The sequence below is a fragment of the Haliotis rubra genome, unplaced genomic scaffold (assembly GCF_003918875.1).
Source record: "Haliotis rubra isolate DU_JTF1 unplaced genomic scaffold, ASM391887v1 Scf65, whole genome shotgun sequence".
Taxonomy (NCBI): domain Eukaryota; kingdom Metazoa; phylum Mollusca; class Gastropoda; order Lepetellida; family Haliotidae; genus Haliotis; species Haliotis rubra.
Window position 1 is genome coordinate 2,782,501 of NW_025767357.1, and position 25,727 is coordinate 2,808,227.

Genomic DNA, 25,727 nt, shown 5'->3' on the forward strand with positions numbered 1-25,727 from the left:
CATTAATAGTTGTTGAACATTGTGACACGCAGTTTTTGATTGTACAACTGAGTCGCATTTCATGGACATTGTAATACATTAATAGTTGAACATTGTGACATGCAGTTTTTGATTGTACAGCTGAGTTGCACTTCATTGACATTGTAATACATTAATAGTTGAACATTGTGACACGCAGTTTTTGATTGTACAACTGAGTCGCATTTCACTGACATTGTAATACATTAATAGTTGAACATTGTGACATGCAGTTTTTGATTGTACAACTGCGTCGCACTTCATCGACATTGTAATACATTAATAGTTGAACATTGTGACATGCAGTTTTTGATTGTACAGCTGAGTTGCACTTCATTGACATTGTAATACATTAATAGTTGAACATTGTGACACGCAGTTTTTGATTGTACAACTGAGTCGCATTTCATGGACATTGTAATACATTAATAGTTGAACATTGTGACATGCAGTTTTTGATTGTACAGCTGAGTTGCACTTCATTGACATTGTAATACATTAATAGTTGAACATTGTGACACGCAGTTTTTGATTGTACAACTGAGTCGCATTTCACTGACATTGTAATACATTAATAGTTGAACATTGTGACATGCAGTTTTTGATTGTACAACTGCGTCGCACTTCATTGACATTGTAATACATTAATAGTTGAACATTGTGACATGCAGTGTTTGATTGTACACCCTTGTTTTTCGCTGTTTTTGACAATGTTTCATTTCACTCAAACCCAACGAATATTGAATCAGTTGCTTCACTGCATGTTCCAACATGTCGTTTAAAGTGCCCATTAAGCACACAAAAAGTTGCATTTATCTTAGAGTATAAATGTCACCACGTTTATATATGATTATCAAATTTTCGGGTGTTCCCATACTTTTTGTTTGTAGTATATGTCGTTTGATTGTAATAAATAAACCCATTTAAATTGAAAAGGAACCCCAGGGAAACTCAGAGATTCTAGACTTGCTTCATTTATGGCTTTAGCATTGCAGGGAGGGCTAGGTTGTAGGGAACGGTTTACTCCTACTGTGCCCACTTTTTGAAAAGGGCAGTGTTAAAACAACAGATGAATAAGGGTATAATCTGTATCAGGCAAGTAGGCAGAGGTATATATAGTATAGTCTACTTAACTATAACTTATAACTTAACTATAAACTGCATAGTTCATTCATAAATTAGTATGTAACTTGCATTAACTCAGCAAGACATAAGTGTCATGAGTTTGAAATAATAATTTCTTAACATAAAGTGATATGCATCTTAAGAAACATTAGTATGAGTAACGTCAATAACATGTCATATATGTGGGGATATGACCGCCACCGTGGTGAAGTGGTTAGAGCGTCCGCCCTGAGAGCGGAGGGTCGCGGGTTCGATCCCCGGCCGCGTCATACCAAAATACGTTAAAATATTATACTTGTTGGTCCCTGCCTGGCACTCGGCATTAATGGGTACAACAAAGACTGGTCGGCTCGGAGTCAGTGTGTCTGAGTGGAGTATTCGTGCTTCACTGCGGCATGGTATCTCAGTGGGCTAGCACTATAAAACCAGCTTACGTCTGGGCTAGTACAAGCAGCCACGCACATACACATACGCACGCATGCACGTCGTCATATGAGCGAAATATTCTCAAGCACGACGTTAAACCCAATTTCACCTCACCTCACTTACATGGGGATATACGGAAGGAGGTTTGCTGCTTCATCACGGGAACGTAGATCTGCGAAGAAATAAACAAGCATAAGTAAGAATGATAAATAACGTTTAGTATTTCAAATGAATATTACTTTGGCTGGTGATTTTTTAAAAAAAATCCCTCCTGCCTCTAGGTTTTCTGAGGACAAATATCAATAAAACAAGAAATAAAAGTGGTCTGGCCTAAGTGAAATATTGCTAACATGTTCTGAAATGTGTTCACCAATTTGTTCAGACTTGTGGTCACGGCTTACCTTGAAACAGACTATAACTAATCCCCCTATTGTTCTACGGGGGACTGCATTTTGTTGTTTTGAGAAAAGTGGGCACAGTGGGGGTACACTTAGGGAACATAGTGTAGTTCAGGAACTGTGAGACAGAGGGGTAGTCCCGTAAGTTCGACCTTTGGGCAGAGGTGAAAATCCTTTGATGTTGTGACAACAGTTGTTTTAAGGGATTAAGACACAGGCTTTCTACAAAATGTGAAATGTGTTCATTCAGGAAACGAATTACGGCATGTGTACCAGAGACATCAGGCTACTTTATATACAGTTCATATATACATATGTATGGCAATTGACTGGTATACGTGTATTACTATTCAACTAGTGCAGATTTAAATTTCAGAGTTTCATTAAAATTTTGCACATTTAATCAGAAAACTCACATCATGTGAGGTCAATAATTTATGGAATTTACAAAAGTTTGGTAAAGAATCCAAATTTGGTATATACTTCTTACTTACTTACAACACTATTATTATTACACATTCTACATATTCTATTTATGGCAAGGTATATAATTATATACATAGTTTGCACAATTAATCCCCCCTAGCTTACTCTGGTTGTGTAGCATTGCGTTCTTGTGTAAACATCCTCCAACCTTGTACATCAACCTCATTAATTGTGCAAACATCAATCACTTCCTGTTCAACTTTACTATGTATATATATACTTTGCCTCTAGTATTGTACATCATTAGCTTGATAACGGTGTTAGTAGTTACACCGAAACGTCGCTCATATTATATTAGAGAAGTTGAATATCCATAGAACTCTCCTCGTAGAGCTTGTTGTAGTGCAAGGAGAGTGAAAATTTTATAGCATTGATAATCTGAAAATGAAAGGTAAAGCAATTTAGCTCGTAACCATTATAAAGTATAATGTTCAGTTCAGTGTTAAAATGAATTTAATGCATATTATTCAAGGAAAATAAATTGTGTGCTTATTAAGAAATATAGTAGATAATCTGGGTCTACGATACGAGGTAGATCTTCAGTTGTAACAAACACTATTACCCAAGGTAAATGGGTTAATTACTTTTAATCTTTTTTCCTGAGAACAAATATTTGGCCAGAACAGGAGAAGTTGTGTCATATTATTTCAGATAACAGCAGATAACACTGAACAAGATAGAGCAATAACTCATGATAAAATCGTATTATTAATAGTGCTACTAATAAGATGTTCCTAAGGAAACCGCTAGTGTATTCCAAATGAGTTCTTTCGGTTCGCCCGACCACTCTGTTTAAAAATGTTGCTTCTTTTGTTTAATTCAATTTAGATTACAGATGTTTATCACGAAGAATGGACACTTGGATTATAGTTCCTCTGTATATAAAGTACAATGAGTGAGTGAGTGAGTTGAGTTTTACGCCGCACTCAGCAATATTCCAGCTATAGGGCGGCGGTCTGTAAATAAACGAGTCTGGACCAGACAATCCAGTGATCAACACCATGAGCATCGATCTGCGCAATGGGGAACCGATGACATGTGTCAACCAAGTCAGCGAGCCTGACGACCCGATCCCGTTAGTCGCCTTTTACGACAAGCATAGTCGCCTTATATAGCAAGCATGGGTTGCTGAATGGCTATTCTAATAGACCCGGACCTTCACGGGTCTATAAAGTACAAAGTTAATTTTCCACCTGATAATAAACCAATTGCATTACTTGAAGTAAGCGGGAAAATATTTACAAATCTTGTCTGTAACCGGTTGTCAAAGAGTCCAGAAGACGGGAAATTATTTTACCCCTGAACAAGCGGGTTTTATAAGAAAGGTTCCAAAATGTAATATATATATGCATATAAGTTTCATCGTACTATTCCATTGCATCCTTCTTCCGAATCACTTTTATCACACACTAGGGTGAAAGTATAAATAATAACATTGTGCTAATTTAGATGTAGTAGTCATGGGTTAATGATTGACGAAGGTAGAAAGCAAAACATACCAGATTCAGAAAGGTTGGTTTCTATGTATTATACCAAGAGCGGGAAACGAATATCATTTTATGTTTGAATGGTTCGTTTTATGATTATTTAAGATGTGTAATATTTCCTAAATATTTCTGTGAAAATCTTTCAGAATGTCACTATTATTCATGTTACAAAATTCAGCTGTTTTGAAATGTGCCTTCCCAAATGTATATACATTTGATCATCCACACGGGTACAATATGTGAAGCTTATTTCTGATGTCCCCCGCCGTGATATTGCTGGAGTATTGCTAAAAGCTGCGTAAAATAAAATACACTCACTCTCTGACCTAATCATTTCTAAAGCATACTCCATTTTGGAAAAGTCAGGATTATGCATTCTAGTGATGTTCTGTGCCAGAAATCTGTGATCATTTGTTGGAATCCCAATCTCGTCCTGATTGCATTATTATATTACTTCAGATCCACACCCGTGCTCGCGAGCGTTCTCTATCAGTACTGATTGTCTTTCAACATCAAACTTTGACACCGTGAAATAACTGGAATACCATACCACTCACTCAGATCAAAGTTCATGTGTCACCTGATAACAGTATAACCCATTTCTAAATATGTATCCATTGCAAAACTTCTTGGAATCAGGTTCCTTGAGGACTGATATGTTGCGACAGAGCTCTTGACCCTAGCGGTATCTGAGTCATACACATGTTTACGACAATACTTTGTGTTGACCTCAAGAGCTGATTCAGCTCTCTTTTATGTCCCTATGATGAAGTTCATTTTGAAATATATTGGTATGATTCAATAGCAAATGAAATAATAATACTTCCACTATAACACAAATCAGTTCCGTCAATGAACGATGATTTGTTTATAATAATACATATTAATGCGTTTCACGTGCTTAATTATGTGCCATGGAACCTGCATACACTGTTTCTTTGCCTATATTTTCACATTCGTTCTTACACACAAAATATCATGTCATATTTTACAAACGTATTTATGGAAATGCATTAAATACAGCTTTGCATCAAAATGCATCCATTTAAATGTCCAGATATGTCACTAATATTTAATGTCATAGGATTGGATGGGCACAAAATATAATTTCCTCAAGAAGTTTTTCGCATGCTACCAACTGGTCGGTGGAAAAGATTGATAATACATTGAATTGCACAGACAGAAGTATTACTCCAAGTATATACGAGCAACACCTTATTGTGAAAATTAACTAATCACAAGCAACAGTTGTCAAGTTGTACAAAGTGTAATCTGTCATTGTCATTCTTCATGTGTGTACCAACAAAATATGAATGTAGTTTACATTTTAAACAATAAGGTACATAACACTTGTACAGGTGTTCAGGAACACCTGGAAAATGTAAACGTTAACTTTATAATTTCAATTTTACAGAAGTATGAGTGAGTGAGTGTTTTAACCCCGCCTTAGCAATATTCCAGCAATATCACAGCGGGGAACACCAGAAATGGGCTTCACACATTTTGCCCGTGTGAGGAATCGAACCCGGGCCTTAGGCGTAACGAGCGAACGCATTAACCACAAGGTTACCTCACCGCACCCAGCCCCCGACTTTAGCAATATTCCAGCAATATCAAGGCGGGGGACACCAGAAATGGGCTTCACACATTGTACCCATATGGGAAATCGAACCAGGTCTTCGGCATGACGAGCACACGCTTCACCCATTAGGCTACCCCAACGCTTCCATAAGGATAGGACGGTATGTCCCGGCACAAGTTGTCCATCTGTTTTGTGTCATAAATACTTTATGGGTCTGTTCGCTGTGATTTTTATGGTCCGTCGGATGAGACGGTTCCATTTCTGTATTCAGTTCTCCACGTGATTTCACATGTACTCGAATCATTCGATTATCATATGTTTAATAGAAAGTTAAACGCAAACCTTTCCCACTTCCGCAAGAAGTTTCTCGATTGCATGAGTCCGACTATATCACGAGTCACCGTCCGTTAGTGATGATATTGGGCGTTTTCGAAAAGGTGAGCGTATTCTAACTGCGACATAAACACATGCAAGGCGAGTCAATTGTTCACCTGAAAAAGACGCGGGAACATAACTATGGTGATGTTTAAAATAAGGAAATGGCCTCCGCGCGTCTGCATTAAGACGTAAAAGCTCTTCGCTGACCCAATACAATTACCTTTGTTGAAAGTATCATTGTTGATAACGTCATTTACAAAACTCAAGCCTTATCATTGCAGTGACCATGGTTCGTTCTTGACACGCTCGTGGGAGATACACTTTGTTTTCAATCTAGGAGAAGAAAACGTACATACATAACGATTTTCGTATTTGAACAATGCATAGTTGTGGAATTAATTTGAACGAATTGGGATCATTTCTGAAACAAGACATAAATCGTCGGTATTGGTGTTATATGGGTGTGCGTGAGTGAGTGAGTTAGGTTTTACACCGCTTTTTGCAATATTCCAGCAATATCACGACAGGGGACACCAGAAATGGGCTTCACACATTATACCAATGTGGGGAATCGAACCCGGGTCTTCGGCGTGACGGCGAACGCCTTAACCACTAGGCTACCCCACCGCCCCTGGTGTTACATGGAACCAGGTACAAGCTAAGCTGATATGTCGCCTGAAATATATTGCATGGCACTTCAGTGATGGGAAAACCCAGTGGACGTGTTTCTAAAAGATGGCTTTCCAAAGAAATGATTTCTTATGCGATAATGCTTCATCCGCAAAGTTATGAACACCAGGTAACACGTGAGACCAATCAGAAGTAAGGATTCTGAAGTGACATGTCAGAATATGTAATTACGGAGTTGGCTTGGTTACCGTTTAACGCACACGATATCCCAGCTACATGTATGTGTTTGTAAAAAAATCTAATCTGGATCACACAATCTTGTGATTGACATGACACCGATCGCAGCATTAGGGAGACGGGGTAAGGATATGCTTACCTGCATATCAGCCTGACCACCCTATGGCGTTTGTTTGCTCTTACAATAACCATGGGTTAACCCCGATCCTCATGAAGAGATCTGTCGTTGCGGAGGCCATATTCATCCTGTGTTTCGTAACGCTAGTGGAATACAGAAGGCACTACCTCTTCTCTAGAGCTACATGTAGTTGCTTCGTCAATGCAGCTTAATATAACGCGGGGCATCGTTTGCCACGTCGTCTCCGTTCTTAAGTCGTACCAGGAATGTTTGCCCTGATGGAGCTTCTTGATTTATCGGGGCGGTGGGGTAGCAAAATAGTTAGAGCGTTCGTTCGTCACGCCGAAGAAGCTGGTTCTATTCTCCACATGGGTGCAATGTGTGAAGCCCATTTCTGGGGTCCTCGTTGTAATATTGCTGGAATATTGCTAAAAGCGGCGTAAAACTGAACTCACTTACTCTCGATTTATCAGTGCTGTACCAAAAAGTGGTAAACAACAATAGTACTTATTTCAGGTATTTACTTTAGGTTTAGCCACATTCCGTCTACCACTCAACACACACACACACACACACACACACACACACACACACTCTCTCTCTCTCTCTCTCTCTCTCTCTCTCTCTCACACACACACACACACACACACACACACACACACACACACTCACTCTCACTGACTCACGTACGCACGCACACACCAAAAGCGGAGTTAAATCCAACTCGTTCATTGATATGAATAGTCTGTCGTACAGACCCTGAAGCAAATATATCCAAGAAAGCCCACGCAGGTCTAGAAAATGTGGCAAGTCTAGATTGGCATCACTTGCTTGATAACGCTGTACCTACACCGAAACGTTGGACTCATTGCAATAAAGAAGTTGACTATCCATAGAACTTGGTTTTCCTAGATTTCCTCAGCTTTATCTGAAAATGAAGAAAGTCTCATTATATTTCATTATATTTCATTTTTTTTTACTATGAACTTTTTTCAGTAAAATATGTTCATTTCAGAGACTAGTTGTTAGTCTATTATATCAATTACTGTGAAAAAAGCTGTTTGTGTAAGATAGTAACATAATGGTTTTACACATTTTGGATAGAAATATACATACATTTTTTGCAGATCGCACGCGCACACACACATACTTTACTTTTAGAAGCGGCGTTAAATCCAGCTCACTCATTGCTGTTAATTTAGTATTCTCCAAATTACAAAATCTAATTGACCTTGGAGAGCAGAATTTGAAACCAACCACGATAACAAACCTAAAGCGATAATACACATTCATGTCAGTTGAGTGAACGCAAGACAAAACGTATATAAGTAGTGAAATATAAGCAAATAACGTCATGCTCAGAATTAGTTTGTGCCAGTAGTTCCGGTCCGCGCCATGATGTGGTGTAAGTATCCGGGTGTGTGTCGCTATATAACATGATGCTGCAGCCGGCTGGGCATTCCCGTCGTCTGTAACAAACCACGTGTTACCTTCAGTATGAGGAGAACAGTAGTATTTGGAATTGCCTTCTTCGTGTCGCGTAAGTTTAACATTTTAGATGTCACATAATGCTTCACTAACAGATATTCCAACTGAATTATTCGGAATCATTTATTAACTAAAAACCACATTATATTTAAAAAGTTATCTACATGTACTGCAGGATGAAGGATCTCAGAACTCCTTCATTAGGATGCTGAATGGTCAATTTAGCCATTTCACTGATCTTCATGAGTGAATGTCTTGGTATTATTTAGATAAATCGTGAAAAGCATTGTTGATAAATGTTTCCGATGCCAGATACTTACGGAAGGCTAATGCTGCCACTTCGCCAAAGTGAGGTTTAAAGAGTTTATACATTGAACCTTTATAGGAATTTGCCTGGTCGGCATGTCATTTTTTAACATAATGATCAGACAAACACTGAAATACTGTGGAGATAAGCCATTGTCGGTCCTACACATGAGGATAATTAACCACGAATGAGAAACCACAATCGTCTTATATACATTTAACATTAGCATTTCTGATAAGTCATTGTGAATTATAATTGATATTGTATTTTGATGTACATTAGTGGCGAGTTCAGACCAATTATAATATGAAATTATTCGCTTTTTAATATACACAGAGATAGGAAGGCGTCCAGTCTCTCCATTGAGCATGTAGGATGTTGTACTCTTGCGTAGCTTCAGGGCAGATTACAATACATGTTTGGAGCAGGACCAGACAATAATTACGTATCACTTCAAATTTCCGTTTATACCAGAGGCTGCTGATTGTTTTATGTACCTGTAAAAAATAATACAAAACCACCGACCTACCAACCCACACATTATCCCTCCCGTCTTACCTACCTACCTACCTTCCTACCTTCCTACCTACTTCCTTCCTCCCGTCTTACCTACCTACCTACCTCCCTTACTTCCAAACCTACCTACCTTCCTACCAAACCTACCTACCTTCCTCCTGCCTAGCTACCTACCTACCTACCCAAACCTACCTACCTTCCTTCCTACCTACCTACCTACCTACCTACCTAATCAACCACCCATCCACCTTCCTTCCTACAACCCACCTTACCAACCACCCTTCCACCCACAACCCACAAACCCACCCACATACCTACCTACCTACCCAAACCTACCTACCTTCCAACCTATCCTACCTTCCTTACCTACCTACCTTCCTACCTACCGACCTACAACCCACCTAACCAAGCAGCCTTCCACCCACAACCCACAAACCCACCTACGCACGTACCTACCTAGCTACCAACCGATTTTACCACCCATTTTCCCACATACCTATCCACTTACCCACCGACCCACCTATTCATTACCTGTACCACACAGGTATGAACGTACAATGTGTGTCGTGCACCTCACCCTCATATAATAGCACTGCAAACCTACAAGCAGTCGTTGATGTCCGTAAGTTGTCAGTAAGACTGAATGTTTTTATTCACCTACTTTCCGACCTAAATAACCCAGCTACCAACCTACCTACATGTACCTACCTATATATCTACCTACCTACCTAACTTCCGACAGATCTACCCACTTACCCAACCACCTACCCACCTTCCAACCCACCTACCTAAACCTGCCTACCCGCCTAGCCACCTACAGACTTACCTACTTACAGATCCATACACCCACCTTCCAACCTGACCACCTACCTACCTACCTGAATGCATACATACATACATACATACATACATACATACATACATACATACATACATACATACATACATACATACATACATACATACATACATACATACATACATACATACATACATACATACATACATACATACATACATACATACATACATACATACATACATACATACATACATACATACATACATACATACATACATACTCACAAAGTTTGATGTGTATGTTACAGCGCCTTTCTGCACCATTGGTAAACGAACAAACCCACCAACCTATTTACCTACTTACCTACCTACCCACACATCCTCTCTCTTGCCCATCCAACTACCCACATGTCCAACTACTTACCTACTTACTTACTAATTCCAGAGGTCGTGGTTTGTCGAGCCATGTTCGGCAGCCCCAGTTACGTCTGTATCAGCGACAAAAGTTGTAACGGCAACGGCACGTGTCCTCATCCCTGTCAATCTCAATGCCAGTGTTCCAACGGATACAGCGGCCATGACTGTACCAAACGTAAGTGATTATGATCCTCGTGTGTCGATGTACAGTTTTGTATAATGAAGCAGCCAACTGGTGCGTGTGGAACTACTAGACTCAGTGTGAACCACTGGATGAGTTGAGGGAGTGATATTAGTATGAACCACTGGATGGGGGAAGAGAGTGATATCAGCTTGAACTACTGGATGGGGGAGTGAGATGTACCAGTGTGAACCACTGAACAGGGTGAGAGAGTGATATTAGCGTGAACTACTGGATGGGGGGTAAGATCTATCAGTGTGAACTATTGAACAGGGTGAGAGGGTGATATTAGCGTGAACTACTGGATTGGTGAGAGAGAGAGAGAGAGAGATGAGAGAGAGAGAGAGGGGGTATTAGTTAGGGGCTGCGCAATATAACCGGTTTACCTGTATTTATCGGTTTTGACATGAAAACGATACTTATTGCGATACGCTGATCGAAAACCGGTATTTTGACATGCATTCGGAAAACCTCGTAACACTCGGAAATCTTCGGATATTTCCTTTTTTAAATTAATTGTTCCTTTCCTTGTTTATTTGTGTCAGATATTGTTTACATTTTATTTTGTAATGATTAAAAGTTTTTATTAAAGCCTAATGAAGCATAGTTATTTTGTTGTGCTTTTGCTTTTATAAATCAAGCATTAACTCGATCATAAGTAGTTGGGGTTTTTTTTAAATACACATCGTAGTATATGCTTTCGCAATATATCGCAATATGAAAATTCTCTGCAATACCCACCCCTAGTATTAGTAGGAAACACTGGATGGGGCGAGATATATATATTAGTGTGAACCTCTGAACACAGTGAGAGAGTGATATTAGTGTAAATTATTGGATGGGGGAGAGAGTGATATCAGCGTGAACCACTGAACAGGGTGAGAGAGTGATATAGGTGTGAATTATTGGATGAGGGAGAGAGTGATATTAGTGTGAACCACTGGATGGGGGCAGAGAGTAATATTAGTGTGAACCTCTGGATGGGGGATAGAGATATATTAGTGTGAACCACTGAACAGGGTGAAAGAGTGATATCAGAGGGAATTATTGGATGGGGGAGAGTGATATTTGTGAATGGGATTGGAGAGTGATATTAGTGTGAACCACTGAACAGGGTGAGAGTGTGATATTAGTGTGAATTACTGGTTCGGGGGAGAGTGATATTAGTGTGAACCACTGGATGGGGGAGAGAGTGATATTAGTTTGGACTACTGGACGGGGGAGAATGATGTTAGTGTGAACCGCTGGATGGGGAGAGAGTGATATTAGTGTGAACTACTGGTTGGGGAGAGTGATAGTGATGTGGGTGAGAGAGTGATATTATTGTGAACCGCTGGATGGGGGAGAGTGGGTGACTGGTTCGGGGAGATATATTAGTGTTAACCTGGATGGATGAACCTCTGGGGAGAGAGTGATGTCAGTGTGGGTGTCTTCCCATTACGCAGACAGCCAGTTCGCAGACACCTTGAAACAACAACATTTACGGTTCAGTGAACAGATTATCTGCTACCTGTTACCTACACATTATAACAGAATAGTCCAAATAATAACACAGGAACAAACTGAAGCTATATTATTTATTTGGAAAGATGGACGAAAAGACAGTAATTTGAATTATTTTGCGGCAATATAAAAACAGTTTATTTTTATAAACATTTCGGTTTAACCTTCTAGTCTAACGGGAGTCGGCTTCATCATATTGAAAACATTAGCTTAGCTATTAGAAATTGCGACCGTGTTGTATCATATAAATCAAATAAAGACAAATGTGAACCTAAATATTATTCATATGGAACATAGCAGTTATATGCTTTGCACACAATATTAAGATATATGACGAGTGCACTTAATTACGATTTATTTAGAATCAATATTTAAAATATGACGCATCATGTCAATGTGGCCATGGGTGTGAGAATGTTTTTCATTTCTTCCTTGAATGTCCGTTGTATACTACTCAAAGACATAAACTGTTACAATCTTTAGAAAGGACTGTTGAAATTAGAACACCGATTGGTATTAATCGTATCTTACATGGCAATGCAGGTGTCTCAATTACTGCAAATCAGAGTGTTTTCAAATATGTACATATCTGTATCTCTCCAACAAAACGTTTTCTCAGTTAACTTCTGTTGTACATATGCTATTATTGGGATGGGTCTTTTCTATCAATAAACACAATCAAAACTCTCAGTGACAAACCTGTGTTTACATTCCATAGTAATTGATAGAAAAATCAATTTTGAGAAGATAAATCATTTATCATTTAATCACAACAAAGTTCTATTTACCTACAATCAAACTTGTCAGTAACGAACCTGCTGCAGGCTAACCCTGCTCTACTCACTAGAGAGTGGACTGTTCCATTATACCCGTAGGTGTTACCCTAATTAACCTTCTAGTTCAGTGTCTGTCAATTGGGTGTCTGTCAAATGGGAGATAACCTTAGTGTGAACTACTGGGTAGGGGGAGAGTGATATTAATGTGAACTACTGGATCGGGGGCGAGTGATATTAGTGTGAACCACTGGATGGGGAGGGAGAGAGATATTTGTGTGAACCACTGAACAGGATGAGAGAGTGATATTAGTGTAAACCACTGGATGGGGGGAGAGAGATATTTGTGTGAATCACTGAACAGGATGAGAGAGTGATATTAGTGTAAACCACTGGATGGGGGGAGAGAGATATTTGTGTGAATCACTGAACAGGATGAGAGGGTATTATTAGTGTGAATTATTGTATGGGAGAGAGAGTGGTATCAGTGTGAACAACTGAACAGGGTGAGAGGATATTAGTGTAAACCACTGGATGGGGAAGTGAGATATATTAGTGTAAACTACTGGATGGGGAGAGAGAGTGAATCACTGAACAGGATGAGAGGGTGATATTAGTGTAAAACCACTGGAACAGGATGAGGATAGTGAACAGGATGAGAGGGTGATATTGTGTAAACCACTGGATGGGGAGAGAGAGATATTTGTGTGAATCACTGAACAGGATGAGAGAGTGATATAAGTGTAAACCACTGTGATGGGGGAGAGAGATATTTGTGTGAATCTACTGAACAGGATGAGAGGGTGATATTAGTGTAAACCACTGGATGGGGAGAGAGATATTTGTGTGAATCACTGAACAGGATGAGAGGGTGATATTAGTGTGAACCACTGGATGGGGAGAGAGATATTAGTGTGAATCACTGAACAGGATGGAGGGTGATATTAGTGTAAACCACTGGAGAGAGTGATATAAGTGTGAACTGAACAGGATGAGGGTGAGAGATGATATTAGTGTGAATCACTGGACAGGATGAGAGGTGATATTAGTGTGAACCACTGGATGGGGGGAGAGAGAGTGATATTAGGTGTGAGTGATATTAGTGTAAACCACTGGATGGGAGAGAGTGATATTAGTGTGAACCACTGGACAGGATGTGAGATGATATTAGTGTAAACTACTGGATGGGGAGGAGAGAGTGATATTAGTGTGAACCACTGGACAGGATGAGAGAGTGATATAAGTGTGAACTACTTGATGGGGGGAGAGAGTGATATTAGTGTGAACCACTGTATGTGGCTGGTGGGGGGAGTGGTGAGGGTTGAGGGTTGAGTTGGGCTTTACGTCACATCGGCATTATTCCAGCCATATAGTGACGAGAACAAGTTTGCATTAGTAAACATTGTAAGTACATACTCGGTATGAGTTTTATTTCAAAGACATTTATTGATTACATTGTCATTCAAAAGCAGAAAAAGTCATAGTATCAAATTTAAAGGCAGGCGGTTTGTTACATTTCATAGTTACAATTTATGGTTGTTACATTTAACAGTAACAATTTATGATACAGATCAACTTCCCTCAGGTAGTTCAGTATCAGATGGGCGCTCACGCGTGAGAACAGATCTTTTAGGTTTGTTGCATCAAAATGTGAGTCCCTTGCAGCCGATAAGTCCACGCATTCAAGCAGAATATGCTTGACGGTGAACACCTCATCGCAAGAGACACACATGGAGGGTCCATCCCCATCCGATTTCAGCAGATAGTCATGTGTAAATCGACTGTGGCTAATACGACATCGACATCGTCGTAAAATTACCTCATCGCGTCTTGACTGACAACCCAAGTAGGTATAACCGATTGTTGGCTTCAATTCATGGAGTTTGTTTCTTCCTACTTGAGTGTCCCACCTTTTTTGCATCAGGTCCCGAGTATAGCTTTTGATAGTGGGTTTGAAGTCACTGTACGGGATTAGCAGTGCAGATAGGGGCTTTTCGAGAGCTGCTTTTGCTGCAGCATCGGCCTTAGTGTTACCTGCTATGCCGACGTGACCCGGCAACCAGCAGAGGATGATGTCATATTGGCCAGTAGAAAGGTCGTTGTACAGTTCTAATATGTCCAGGATGATTGGGAGACAGGGAGACAGTGTGATAGTTTGTTTTCTTATCAAATGTTGGGCACAGATTACCAACTGTTAGTTTTATGAACTGGTCGGAGAGGATTACAACGGTTAATTTTATCTTCACAGCCCCAATCTGCACTGCTAAGGGAAACGAGTGTGGCGACAATGGTGACTGTGACACATCCTCCAAAGAATATTTCTGCAGATGCAAGAACGAGTACACTGGCCCAAAGTGTAGAACAGGTGAGAAGAATTGAGCTACAATATTGGCCATAGTGGGGGTCAGATGTATCCAACTTGAATGATAAACGCTGGTTGCGATTTACAATTTAGCAAGCATCATATTTAGAAATGAACGGCAAGGCGGAAATTGACTATGTTATTGTGTGTAGATTCAATGCAATAAGTCTTTTTCAGCCCCGTTTTGCGTTGTTGGAGGAAACGATTGTGGGTCCAATGGAAACTGCACACGGAGTAGCAGCTACCCTCCACTGTCATGTGTCTGCATGAACGGTTTCACTGGGAACAGATGCGACGTTGGTAAGGCTACTTATAATGATATATTCATTAACATGACTATGGGATCATATTCAATGGCCCAGCATCTACTTAAAGGCACAATTTCACACATTTTCGACAACCTTTTGGCCTATATTATACATATTGGGGCATATGCACTCACTTTAGCTTCCTATTGATGCAATAAAAGACTTATCCCTTACGACTAACCTGAAATCGATAACTGAAATTTCGAGGCAACAAGCTTAAAAACAGAGAAACAGAGATCAATATGATATTCGTAAAGAGCGCTCCAACGGGCATAACTCATGGGATTCGCTTGAAAATGCAACGTTGCATTAATTCGTTAGTACTTTTTAATTTATATTGTAATCTATATACGTATTTTTTATTTTTATCTTTTATGAATAAAATACATGTATGATAGCTTCCTGAGGGCTGATAGTTAGTATTATTGAGATAAATGCAGTATTTCGTTTTAGAGAAGTGAAATAGTGCCCTAAATATTAAGGGTAAAGCATTCAGAGAACACGTGGGGACCAGTTGTGTGCTCCTCCTAGCTAAATTGTTTCAGTCTGAGTCACATTTGTGGCTGGAACCCTCAGTAACCCATGCTTGTCGTAAGAGGCGTCTAACGGGATCGGGTGGTCAGGCTTGCTGACGTGGTCAATGCATGTCATAGTGTCTGTCTTCTCCAGTGTACGGGTTGACTGTGACACTTACAGGATGCATGTGCAAATGTAATTGAATGTAACTTTCAAAGAATAAATTACCGTGCCCATATTTATTGTGACTCTTACACGATCCATATCATCGTATCTCAGTTACGTGGAGCGATGCTCATGATGTCACTGGAATGTCTGGTCCAGACTCGATGGCTTACAAACAGCCGTCACACAGTTGGTATGTTGTTGAGTGTGGCTTTAAAAAAAAAGAAACAAATTACATTTTAACACACTTAGCAGAATAAGTGAGAGTGTCCAGATTGACTGTGCCTCTTACAGGATGTCTTTGCAAATGTAACTGAATTAAATTCGTTGCATATGTTTCAGCGCCTTTCTGCACCATTGGAGGAAACGATTGCGGTGCTAACGGAAACTGCACACGAAGTCGCAGTTACTATGGAAGCTCTTCATACTCATGTGTCTGCAAAAACGGGTATACAGGAAACAAATGCAACGTTGGTAAGACTACAGCACAATTACAAAGGGAATCATAATTCAACGCCATAATTAAGAAATCATGTATAAAAATTATTACAGATTTACTTAATATTCATGAGTGTACAGAAATGCTTATACAGGAGACAAATGCAACATTGGTAAGGCCAACTAGAATACATCTTAAGCAACCCATGCATGATGTACCAGGCAACTAACGGGATCGGGTGGTCAAGCTTGCTGACGTGGTCAATGCATGTCATAGTCTCTCTTCTCCAGTGTACAGGTTGACTGTGGCTCTTAAGGGATGCATGTGCAAATGTAATTGAATGTAATTCGTTGTGTTTGTTTCAGCCCCTTTCTGTATCATTGGAGGAAACGATTGCGGTACCAACGGGGATTGCACACAGAGCAGCAGTTACTATGGAGACTCTTCATACTCATGTGTCTGCAAAAACGGGTATACAGGAGGCAGGTGCAACATTGGTAAGACCAACTTTTCGACTACATCAGTGTGAGAGAGTGAATCAGGCTACTGACTTGAAGATAATGGTCTTGTTTGAATGAACATATCCTACGGCTTGTGCGGGCATTTTATTATTTTTGTTTTGTTTTTTCTTTTGTCAGCCCCCTTCTGCACTGCTGGTGGAGGTGAATGTGGAGTCAATGGAGACTGTGACACATCAACATATTCCTGTACCTGCAAGAACGGATACACGGGTCCCAAGTGTACTACACGTGAGGCAGATAAGGCCAAATGTTTAATCTGAAATGTCTCAATAAACGATTTTGTCTATCTACTTAGTTACTAGCAAATTCAGACATAACACAATACCCCCATGTACTCCCTATATCTCCCTTGAATGATATTGCTAGAGAAAATACTGAAGGTACAGAAACTGTCATCTTAATGTAATTCTGAAGGTACAGAAACTGTCATCTTAATGTAATTCGTTGTGTTTGTTTCAGCCCCTTTCTGTACCATTGGAGGAAACGATTGCGGTACCAACGGGGATTGCACACAGAGCAGCAGTTACTATGGAGACTCTTCATACTCATGTGTCTGCAAAAACGGGTATACAGGAGGCAGGTGCAACATTGGTAAGACCAACTTTTCGACTACATCAGTGTGAGAGAGTGACTCAGGCTACAGGCCTGAAAAGAATGTTCTCTGCGTCGCGCTTCACATCCAATCGTTAACGGAGTCCCGTTCTTTTCTCATAGGTTCTGATCAATGAAAATATCTCCTGGTTTGTGCGGCCATATTATTATTTTTTTATTTTTGTCAGCCCCAATCTGCACTGCTGGAGAAGGTGAATGTGGCATCAATGGAGACTGTAACACATCGGGACCAAGGTATTACTGTTCCTGCAAGAACGGATACACAGGTCGCATATGCACTACAGGTGAGGCAAATAAGGCCAAATATTGAATTTGATATGTCTCACTAGACCATTTTACCATTTTGTTTATCTGCCAAGTAACTAGCAATACAGATACAGCGCACCCCCACCCCCACTCCCTCACCCCCGTGTACTACCGATATCTTCCTTGAATGATATTACGAGAAGAAATAATCAAGATACAGAAACTGTAATCTTGATCCGACTATTCAGAATATAGCATATCTAAACAAATTTAATAGGTATACAGGAGACAGGTGCAACATTGGTAAGACTACAGCACAATTACAGAGGGAATCATAATTCAACGGCATAATTAAGAAATCATGTATAAAAATTATTACAGATTTTCTTAATATTCATGAGTGTACAGAAACGCTTATACAGGAGACAAATGCAACATTGGTAAGGCCAACTATTCGACTACATCGGTGTGAGAGAGTGAATCAGGCTACTGACTTGAAGATAATGGTCTGTGCGTCGCGCTTAACATCCAATCAGGAATTCCTCTTGTTTGAATGAACATATCCTACGGCTTGTGCGGGCATTTTATTATTTTTGTTTTGTTTTTTCCTTTGTCAGCCCCCTTCTGCACTGCTGGTGGAGGTGAATGTGGAGTCAATGGAGACTGTGACACATCAACATATTCCTGTACCTGCAAGAACGGATACACGGGTCCCAAGTGCACTACACGTGAGACAGATAAGGCAACATATTTCAAACTGACATGTCTCATCTGTTTTATCATTTATATGAAAGCTGACCTACTCTCAACATGATTGACGTGAGTTGGATAGCAATATTCCCCATATGTGTTTCCTGCTCGTGCGGGAAACTAGTTTCAGATTTATCGATGCTGATGCGATCCCTGTTTTATCATTTATATGTATATCGCAAGAAAAGCACCTTCATCTCAGCATGATTGACTTTGCCAACACAAGTTAAGAGATCCTCATCAATTCAAGTGTTTTAACTTCGGTTTGTGTTACCTTTACCTGCGCGGTGACCAGCAGAGGAAACTAAATATTGGCCAGTCAGATTTTATCGCATCTAAAATGTCCAGAATGATAGGGTGATTCGAAAAGACATTCTGAAGTGCCCTCAGGGAAGACAATGAACCTGATACAATGATGAAGTTTTTGGAATGGTTTTGCTGTTTAATATAGGTCAAAGCCGTGAGGATAGCATTGGTCACAGCTGCAAAATGGAACTATTGTCAGGGATTCTTGACTGTGGGACAGGAAACTTTGCCATCATCCTTGGATTCGTCTGTAAAAATGGATGTAATACTTAGGACGTAACTGGTTGTATTCCTGGTAGAACACCAAAGGATTTAGTTTGGATGTATTGAGTTTGGTGAAAGTAAGATCCATCTCTTGGTTCACCATCTGCCAGGGTGGGGAAGACAAAAGTTGCTAAGGTGATATGATATTAAGATCATTTTTAGTTTTTAATTCAGATTCCATTAGGTGGGTGGAGCCATCCTTGGCAGATGAGGAAGACGTTTTCATACAGAAGGTTGAAAACACAATGTAGGCTGGAATTGGCTAATTTGAATGTAATTTAGAGATATACTGCAGATAATGTTTAATGTGGCGTTGTTCAATGGGAGGTCTGTTAGCCTCCGCATATATGCTCTCTACCAGAGTGGCCCTAAAAGCTTCGAGACAGAGCCTAAGGCCTTGATTATGGACAGACAATTGAGCCATAATATTGTTTAGAACGAATTAATGATCTGTACAAATGATGGAGGGCAGTCTGATAATGAGTATCATCAGCTTCTGTCTCGTAAGCCTACCCTAGGGCAGTCTGCAGTTCATGCAGAGAAAACGTTATATTGTAATCCTCACCAGTTATCAGAGTTAAAAATTTACTGGTATCTTTTCTTTTTGGGTTTAGTATTTCTGGTTGTAATTTGATGATGAGGAATATTTGCCAATGTTTCGCCAAGTTTGTTTGCAATTGTAGATATATTGGTTAATAGAGATGACGAACACCAGATTTTGATTCTTTGCCCTTAATCGTTTTAATCATGTTCCCTACCTTGGACATGGTTGTACGGAACATTGATGTCCTTCATGACTGACGTTTAGTTTGTTTAAAGGTTTGTCTTGCCCTGGCATTTGACATTTTGACTCCATTCAAGTTATGCACGGTACAATGTTGTCGGAGTATTTTTCTGTTTTAGTCATATACATGTATTTTCTATCTCCAGTGATATTTAAGAGGTCTGAAAATAGTTCCGTGAAATTGTCATATTTAAGTATTTCAGAGCAGAGGATTTGGAATAATGCCAAGTTGGCATTAGTAAAATTCCACCTTGTTGAGGTGATTCATCCGCGGTATTGGTAGGAGTAAACATTGTTGGGAAATGGTTATTTCCACTAAGGTCATCGTGGACCGACCATTCAATCTCATTCAGAATATTAGAATCCGTGTGTGACAGATCAAGTGCAGAGCATGTTCCAATGATACGTGTTTGATCCATCGCTGAAGATGAAAGAATATTTTTTGAGAGAAAATCTTCAAGGACATTTCCCTTATTATTCGTATCAGAACTCTCCCACAGGAGATTATGGCCGTTTAAGTCGTCCGTGATTATGCAGGGCTTCGGAAGTTTATCATACAAGTTCTGAAAATCTGATATTCGGGCAGCTGAGTTAGGAGGAATATTGAGTGAACATAGTGTAAACCCTCATGCTGAGTCATGCGGACAGCAACGATTTGTAGGGAGGTGTTAAGGGGAACAGGGCCATGGGGGATGCCCTTCCTCGCCAGGCTAGAAGTGCCTCCTCTTGCTTTAAAACCAGAAGGCGAAAAAGAGTGGTAGGAACTATACAGACGGATGTCAAATTTATCAGTCCTCTTTCGGTAGGTTATTGGAGACAAAACGCGTACTGTTTAAAATCTTGAATCAATACCTGTACTTCATTTAAATTATTCTTAAGTCCTATGCAGTACCATTGATGCACGTTTTGTGAGTTCATGGTGCTTCTACTACTAAAATATCACCTGAACGCGAGGAAGCATTTTGAGTATACCTGTTGGTGTCAGGTGGACATATAGAGTGAAATCTACCTTTTGGTATCGGCTCAGGTGTCAGTGGGTGTGAAGTTTTAACTTTTGGTTTGAAGATGTATCAGCTTGTCTGTTTTAGTGTAGGAAACGGTTGAACAGACGTTACCCATGTAAGGTCAGTCTGGCAGTCAACAGAGGAAATATACGGATAGCACAGAAGGATATTACAGCAGAGTAGGGTGATACTGATGAAGTGATTCCAGTCAGACTTGCAACTTTCTTCTCAGCTTCTTGGAACGAGATATTTTGCTCATGCTATATTTTCAGTATATTGGATTCTCTGTGCCACACTAGGCAGGATCTCGAAGAGGTCATATGGTTATCACCACAGTTGCAATCTAATTTTTATGACACACAGATGTCTCAATATATTATAGTGTCTAGGCTGAGAGTGATGGGTGTCTTTGAAATAAAACAAACTGTGATTCCTTGTGTTTGTTACAGCGCCTTTCTGCACCATTGGAGGAAGCGATTGCGGCGCCAACGGGAACTGCACGCGCAGACGCATTAGCTTCGGACGTTATTCATACTCATGTGACTGCAGGAACGGCTATACAGGAGACAGATGCAACGTTGGTAAGACTGCGGCACAATTACAAAGGGTCTCATATTTAAACGACAATTATTTTCGAAATGAATCTTTGGACTCAAAAGGGAATAATAACAATTCCCTCACAGCGGTAATTAGGGTAACAACATTTATAGGATGACAATTGGAGTACAGGGTCAATTGATAGTAGTAGTGGATTTATGTCTTACTTTTAATACGGTGGAGAGGAATGTAGTTAATGATTTTAGATAATTTATGTCTTTGCGAGTAATTAAACGCACAAAGGTTTCAATTGTTTGAGGGTGGGTCTGGTGGGTTGTGAAACACTTATTTCTTATTTCAGAATATTTACCACAGATGAGTAGAACATGGAGCTCATCTTCAACATAGTTTAAACCAACAGAGTGGCAGTAAAGGCAGAGACGTTGATCATAGGGTGTATTTGTGTGGCGGCTGGTTTCCACTGCTAATCTAAAGTTGTTACAGCGGAACATAGCCATAACTTTCCTTTGATATGGGAGGAGATCACATGACAAGTAGTGTTCGACATTAAGTAAAGATTTAAATTGTGAATAATATTTACATTTAGATGAAGAGTCAAGTGAGGAACGCCAATTTTGAAGGAAGCAGTCATAAAATCGCTGCTTGAAGGTGGATATAAATGTTTTAATGCAGCCAATTTCTTGTGAGATCCATACAAACCCAAAACCATACTGAAAAAGGATTTGTCTTATATGTGAAGCCCAAGTAGATTTATTATTATCATCGAGAGATTTGAGCATTTGGTAGGCCTGATAAGGAAGTCTATGGTGTTGTAGCTGCAACAGTCTGCACCAGTACATTATTGATCTAGAGGTATAGTGGTATTGCAGTGAGAGTCTGCCACACTCTCCAAGCACCATGCTATTGTTGGTATACTTGCTGACTTTGAGAAAGGTCTTACAGAACTTAAAATGTACAGTTTCAATATGTCTGCAATAAGTGGTTCCCCAAATCTCTGATCCATAACACAGAATAGGTGTAATCATGGAGTCAAATATCTTAAAATGTCCTTGTGATTAATACATCCAAAATGTTTCTGGTAATTATAGATGGAGAATATAGCTTTGCTTGCTTGAGCTGCTAAACAGGATTTGGCTTTAGTCCATGACAATTTAGGGGTGAACACAATCCCAAGATATCTGTACCTATTCACAACTTCTATTTGTTCACCATTTAAAAACCATTTCTCATAAGAACGAAGAGGACCACCATTTCTAAAAACAATAATTTTTGTTTTGTTCAGATTAACTTTCATTCCTGCATCTGCACAGAATTTTTCAACAATATTAATTTTCTTTTGGAGCTGTAAAGCAGTGTCGGATACAGTTGATACATCATCGGCAAATAATAGCGAAAATACATCAGGAATATGAGTTGATATGAATACACCTCTTCCACCATCTTCCTCCAGCATTTGAGCAAGTTTGTTTTATGAATATAATAAAACGCACACACACGCGCACACACACACACACACATATACATACATACGTACGTACGTACGTACGTACCTACATACATACATACATACATACATACATACATACATACATACATACATACATACATACATACATACATACATACATACATACATACATACATACATACATACGTGATCACAAAATTCGTTATGTTTGTACAGCGCCTTTCTGCACCATTGGAGGAAGCGATTGCGGCGCCAACGTACGTACATACATACATACATACATACATACATACATACATACATACATACATACATACATACATACATACATACATACATACATACATACATACATACATACATACATACATACATACATACATACATACATACATACATACATACATACATACATACATACATACGTGATCACAAAATTCGTTATGTTTGTACAGCGCCTTTCTGCACCATTGGAGGAAGCGATTGCGGCGCCAACGTACGTACGTACATACATACATACATACATACATACATACATACATACATACATACATACATACATACATACATACATACATACATACATACATACATACATACATACGTGATCACAAAATTCGTTATGTTTGTACAGCGCCTTTCTGCACCATTGGAGGAAGCGATTGCGGCGCCAATGGGAACTGCACGCGCAGACGCAGTTACTATGGACGTTATTCATACTTATGTGACTGCAGGAACGGCTATACAGGAAACAGATGCAACGTTGGTAAGACTGCGGCACAATTACAAAGGGTCTCATATTTAAACGACAATTATTTTCGAAATGAATCTTTGGACTCAAAAGGGAATAATAACAATTCCCTCACAGCGGTAATTAGGGTAACAACATCTATGCTTGTCACATTTAGAGTGGGGAAAAGGTGAAACCAATTTTTTACCAGGAGACATTGCATTTTGTTTCTCATCTCACTTATCACTCTCGCATCAATTGCCTCTAATAACCTTTCCTCTAGGTTGCGGGGTACAACTTGTGTTTTCTTACAGCTCCCATCTGCACTGCTCTCGGAAACCAGTGTGGTTTTAACGGAGATTGCGATACTTCCAGCTCCAGACATTTCTGTCGATGCCGCAATGGATACACTGGCCAAACGTGTGCGAAAGGTGAGATGTTTTCCATCGAACTGGCAACACTGATAATGATAAAACAATGCTTCGTGATGAATAAAAGTTAATACCTAGTTTTAGAACAAGGTAAGGGTAGAAGACAAATGAAATATTCAAAATCGGTTATGTCTGCGAAACTAAACACCCTGTAGTTTGCACGTGTTGTGGGCAGTAGCTACACACAACCGAAGGGTGTTATTCTTGATTCGACAATGTCGAAGACAGTCGATTAATCTCTTTGGGCTATTATAGACAGACAGACAGACAGACAGACAGACAGACAGACAGACAGACAGACAGACATTTTATTTCAGTAATGTAGGCCCTTGGCCCATAATACAACATAGTGCAATTATAAAGAATACATACATGCTGGATATAGGATGACAATTGGAGTACAGGGTCAATTGATAGTAGTAGTGGATTTATGTCTTAGTTTTAATACGGTGGAGAGGAATGTAGTTAATGATTTTAGATAATTTATGTCTTTGCGAGTAATTAAACGCACAAAAGTTTCAATTGTTTGAGGGTGGGTCTGGTGGGTTGTGAAACACTTATTTCTTATTTCAGAATATTTACCACAGATGAGTAGAACATGGAGCTCATCTTCAACATAGTTTAAACCAACAGAGTGGCAGTAAAGGCAGAGACGTTGATCATAGGGTGTATTTGTGTGGCGGCTGGTTTCCACTGCTAATCTAAAGTTGTTACAGCGGAACATAGCCATAACTTTCCTTTGATATGGGAGGAGATCACATGACAAGTAGTGTTCGACATTAAGTAAAGATTTAAATTGTGAATAATATTTACATTTAGATGAAGAGTCAAGTGAGGAACGCCAATTTTGAAGGAAGCAGTCATAAAATCGCTGCTTGAAGGTGGATATAAATGTTTTAATGCAGCCAATTTCTTGTGAGATCCATACAAACCCAAAACCATACTGAAAAAGGATTTGTCTTATATGTGAAGCCCAAGTAGATTTATTATTATCATCGAGAGATTTGAGCATTTGGTAGGCCTGATAAGGAAGTCTATGGTGTTGTAGCTGCAACAGTCTGCACCAGTACATTATTGATCTAGAGGTATAGTGGTATTGCAGTGAGAGTCTGCCACACTCTCCAAGCATCATGCTATTGTTGGTATACTTGCTGACTTTGAGAAAGGTCTTACAGAACTTAAAATGTACAGTTTCAATATGTCTGCAATAAGTGGTTCCCCAAATCTCTGATCCATAACACAGAATAGGTGTAATCATGGAGTCAAATATCTTAAAAATGTCCTTGTGATTAATACATCCAAAATGTTTCTGGTAATTATAGATGGAGAATATAGCTTTGCTTGCTTGAGCTGCTAAACAGGATTTGGCTTTAGTCCATGACAATTTAGGGG

The 25,727-nt window shown here is 39.6% G+C and overlaps 1 protein-coding gene across 1 annotated transcript in view; it reads left to right on the top strand.

Moving 5' to 3' along the window:
• LOC124257131 (neurogenic locus notch homolog protein 1-like) overlaps positions 1-25,727 on the top strand; it is a 103,722-nt gene that overhangs the window by 70,679 nt on the left and 7,316 nt on the right. Inside the window, exons 17-25 of the mRNA XM_046691121.1 lie at positions 16,565-16,696; positions 17,027-17,158; positions 17,300-17,410; positions 17,642-17,773; positions 17,962-18,078; positions 18,658-18,768; positions 21,598-21,729; positions 23,809-23,940; positions 24,219-24,335. Coding sequence (XP_046547077.1) covers positions 16,565-16,696; positions 17,027-17,158; positions 17,300-17,410; positions 17,642-17,773; positions 17,962-18,078; positions 18,658-18,768; positions 21,598-21,729; positions 23,809-23,940; positions 24,219-24,335 — 1,116 coding nt within the window. The remainder of the gene's footprint in view (positions 1-16,564; positions 16,697-17,026; positions 17,159-17,299; positions 17,411-17,641; positions 17,774-17,961; positions 18,079-18,657; positions 18,769-21,597; positions 21,730-23,808; positions 23,941-24,218; positions 24,336-25,727) is intronic.